The sequence below is a fragment of the Bremia lactucae genome, linkage group LG6, assembly GCF_004359215.1.
Source record: "Bremia lactucae strain SF5 linkage group LG6, whole genome shotgun sequence".
In the NCBI taxonomy this organism is placed as follows: Eukaryota; Oomycota; class Peronosporomycetes; order Peronosporales; family Peronosporaceae; genus Bremia; species Bremia lactucae.
In genome coordinates, this window is record NC_090615.1 from 5,109,190 (window position 1) to 5,113,280 (window position 4,091).

Sequence of the window (4,091 nt, forward strand, 5' to 3'; positions counted from 1 at the left end):
TGCGGTGGGCGCGTTAAGCGACCTCACCCAACGCACTAAGTACTCTGGTAAAGTGTCGTCACGGGAGCTGTAATCCGGCTCCTCGTGCGCACCTACCAAGAAGGAAGTAGTTTACAGACTGATTTATATTTAATCGTATAGAAAAATACCTATTTTAACAAATCATAAAATGTCATCTCTGTCGATAACAATAATTTGTATTGCGAGCGTATCTTTTTAGATACCTCGCGTAACGGATACTAAAGCCGTCATCCCCGCTAATGTGAATGCCCTCAGGGACACCACATGCACAAGGGTGGGTGGTCCAATTGTGAGCCACACTCAAGTGATAGAACCAATTACATTACTTAAGTAATTGACAATCCCCTTAAGTACCCAAAATGTACATAACGGGATTGTGTAGCAGTAGGGCAACTTTAGCCCGTTTCAGCAGCATATTTTCGACTTTACAAAAAGGGGTGGTGCACCCCTCCCTCCTGGTTATTGTTTAGCACCATGAGGCAGTTCGATCCAGCTTTTTTCTACTGAACAAGACATTTACATTGTAAACGTGAACGAGTAGAAAAAAATAATTTAGACATAGCCATCATTAAGTGCTGGTAGACACACTAGAGAAAAATGCAATTTGGCATGAATTTGATCAGGGCCTTTCTTCGAATAAACTTACGTGCCTTTTAATTTCACGAATGCCTCGTATCTCAACAGGTAAGAACTATTTATGGGTCAGTCTTATGGTGATTCGACATACAAAGTGAGGGTGGTATAATGCTAACGTAAAAATCGATTTTAACATGAAATATAAGAGCGAATAAAGCTCCAGCCTTAAAAATGCATTGCTCTATGTCGTCGGTGTGGCATGCGCTAACCAATTATATTCTTGTTGTTTAATTTTTTTGCGAGGACGATTACATCTGGGCACTTGAGCAAATAATGATTCTTTATCGAGACAGAAACATTGGGTCTATTGTCATTTTCACTGACAGAAAAATTGACATTGATGGCTTCAAACCCACTGATTATGTCTCAAGAAAATAATCTGTTTTGCATATTGAACATGGACGTCCTGACTAATGCACAAAGCAATTTTTAAATGACGAAAGACTGGAAGAATGCTACATAATTTGACGAGAGCTGTACCACTGCACAAAAACATCGAAGAGAATTTGATGCTTATTAAAGATGCTATCAACGAGACTGTCTATGTAAAATTGCAATCCACCTGGACGGTCCTCCCCCCACAGGTAACTTCATCCTTGCGTGGACCAAAAACTAAAGCGATTTTTTCTGGGCAAGTAGCTACATCTCGCGATGAATGTGAACATGCAACCTTGAAAAACCGACGCAGTTACAATGGGAGACTTGGCAATAGTTTATCAGAAATTGGTTCTAGCAGCTATACAGCAGCGCTAAAGAATTAGTCATGCGTCGCATACGATCATATCCGCTTTTTTCGGTACATTACAATCACTTATTATGCTAGCAACCCGAAAGTGTCCGTGCGACAAATGCCTACCACATCCCTCTTCACGTTGGTAGCTACGCATTGCTACGTGCTGCCACATGCACACTGCTGCGGTGCGCCTTCCTGTTATCCATCATCGCGCACCGTATCTTCGTACGCTGTCCCATTAATTTTGAGCCAGTGACCTAAGTCACCTCGTAGTGCATCTATGACGCTTTTCACCGTGTAGGGAGCCGCTTCATATCATCTTGTGTTACCTGAATGATCTTCATCGAGCCCATCGCTATATTAGCCAGAACATCAGCCGTATTATCAAAATGTCGAAGATGATGTCTCAATGTGGCCACATTTAATCTATCTGCGCTTGTTCTACATTGTCGGTATAAGTCTTGTAAATACCGAGCCTTTAGCTCCTTCCTCCTCCTCATTTTATCCAATTGGAGATTGCTGTCACCTACCACGTGGAGACCATTCCAGTTTACACCGAGCCTTCCTAAGTCCAAACAATGGGCCCTTGTACAAAGTCACGTTGTTTGTTGTGGCGGCTGCGGCAATTAAAAGGCTGCCCATCCAAAGGATGGCCGGCGGTTGGCGTCGAAGCAGCCCACAGCCATGATAGAGTAAGCGGCCCGAGACTTGGATTCTCCCACGCTCCCCCATCAAAAATAGTATCGTATACTCCTCGGTATTTTCACCAAACGGGATGTGTGTTGTCCCCCCATGGCGTCAGTGAAGCTTGCACGTACAACCCATTCTGCACTACAGACCGCTGCGTCCTATGTCTTTGTCAGGACAATTTTCGGAGCGTTAAGCGACCTTGATGTAAACGACCTCTTAGAAACGCAGTTGCTCGGCATATCGAGTTTTCCAGCGTCGCATCCTTGCTTCTGCATCTGCGGTTCCAGAATGCTTGGAGGGTATTTAGAACGCAAAGTCGCCAGTAACCAGCTATACATCTCAAATTGCGTGCCTCCGACATATTCCAATAGAGTTGCTCCAGCGCCTGCCATATACCAGGTGGTGATATTGGCAATCTGAAACCAAATATGGGGCGGGAATCGGAAGCCGCCAATTGCATTCCGAGTCTTGTCCACTTCCTCAGAAAATCGATCCATAGTGGCCTTGCTGCGCTGCAACCCCACCAAATATGCGCCTTGGTGATCCCGATGTCTCGACACTCCGGCAGTGGGCAACCTACAACCGATCGAGCATCATCATGTGTAGAGAACGCCCATACCTTTATGCGGTACAACAACTGGGTCACCCACACCGTTGCACCTGTGATGGTACGAATGTCTGTCCAGTCGACGTCGTCCAGTCCTGCCGCTATATGGGTATCGTCGACCACCCACACTTTCTTGCGGTTAGACACTTCCAATAATCCGATGCTCCGTTCGCATGAGCGTGCCGCATCTTTGTAATATTGTCTCGTGTGCGTTGTAGCCCTTTTCCGTCGCCTCACTTCAACAAGTCTATGCAAGACTGGGTGTGGACCAACCGTCTTTTTTTGGACTACTGTTCTGCCCACTTCTGGAGGAGAATTCTCGCCGCCTGCCATGTGCCTACGACACATGTGTACGAAACGGGCCTCGACCCCGTGACTGCCGCAGGCATGATGGTCCTATCCCTGTTGTTGGCCGACCTTGCATTTATTTCGAAAGGAATATCTGGTGGCTTTGTCGTGGCAGGAATGACTACGTCCTGCTCTCGTTGATTCAAGACCTCGGGCGACGATGGGTTGTCGTAAAGTTTCCATATTGCAAGAGTCCTTCGCCGTTAAGTATATTGTGACCCTGCTAGTCTTTCACCAGCCTAGGATGTTTCCTATCACCCCTCGTCTCCACTTCGCTTTCCTCTCATCGTCCATGGGAATTACCTTATTATCCGAGAGTACAATGGGAAGTATGTCCTGCTCAAATGGGATATCCATGCGGTTTGTACCGAGTAATAGTGCGTCGCGAGAAATTTCCTGCTTGTCGCTAGCTCGGTTCCCAGCATCCCTGAGATATTAAGAACACATGATGTGTCACCCCAAACTAGACTTGTAGGCACCTGTTGATCCACTTGAAAATCGAAGCTGGCGACCTTGTTGGCATGCCCTCCTGTCCAACCTGACCCTCCGTATTCCCCAAGCACACAGCATCCTGCTGTCCAAATTGATTTGCCTGCTGTGAAACCCGTAATTCTTCTCCCATATGTGCCCAGCGTGTGCTTCAGCGGTTCACCAGCGTGCTTCTTACCGTTATGCAGTAAAAAAAACATCGCCAACAAGTAAATTCGTCTTTGTCGCTGTTGATCCCCAGCGAGACTCTGTCACCGCAGCTAGTGCCAAGAGCTCGGCTCGTGAGTTTGGATGGGATGTTAGTCCGACTACTATTCTTGACATCCCTGTAGTATGTCGAGTGTTCAATCTGCTAAATATACCATGCTAAACACAGTTCTTAATGTGCTTCACCATGAGTAGGACCGTTCGTTAGATTGGCCATGCATGTCTTCCGATGTTTGAGATTTTCGCTAGAATAACTGCCGACGCCATTATCGCTCTTTAATAAGATCATTAACGTCTTCCAACTGGCAAGTTGAGCCCGAGTCTTCAGTTGGTTCAGCGCAAGGTTCCAGGGATGTAGAG

The 4,091-nt window shown here is 46.3% G+C and overlaps 1 protein-coding gene across 1 annotated transcript; it reads right to left on the reverse strand.

The window, feature by feature from the left end:
• Positions 1-3,266: 3,266 nt before the first annotated feature.
• On the reverse strand, positions 3,267-3,657 carry CCR75_000303 (uncharacterized protein; the record flags this gene model as incomplete). The annotated part of the gene is made up of 2 exons (XM_067958411.1): positions 3,267-3,462; positions 3,515-3,657. The coding sequence occupies 2 exons, from the start codon at positions 3,655-3,657 to the stop codon at positions 3,267-3,269; spliced, it is 339 nt and encodes a 112-aa protein (XP_067818359.1).
• Between the last annotated feature and the right edge of the window lie 434 nt (positions 3,658-4,091).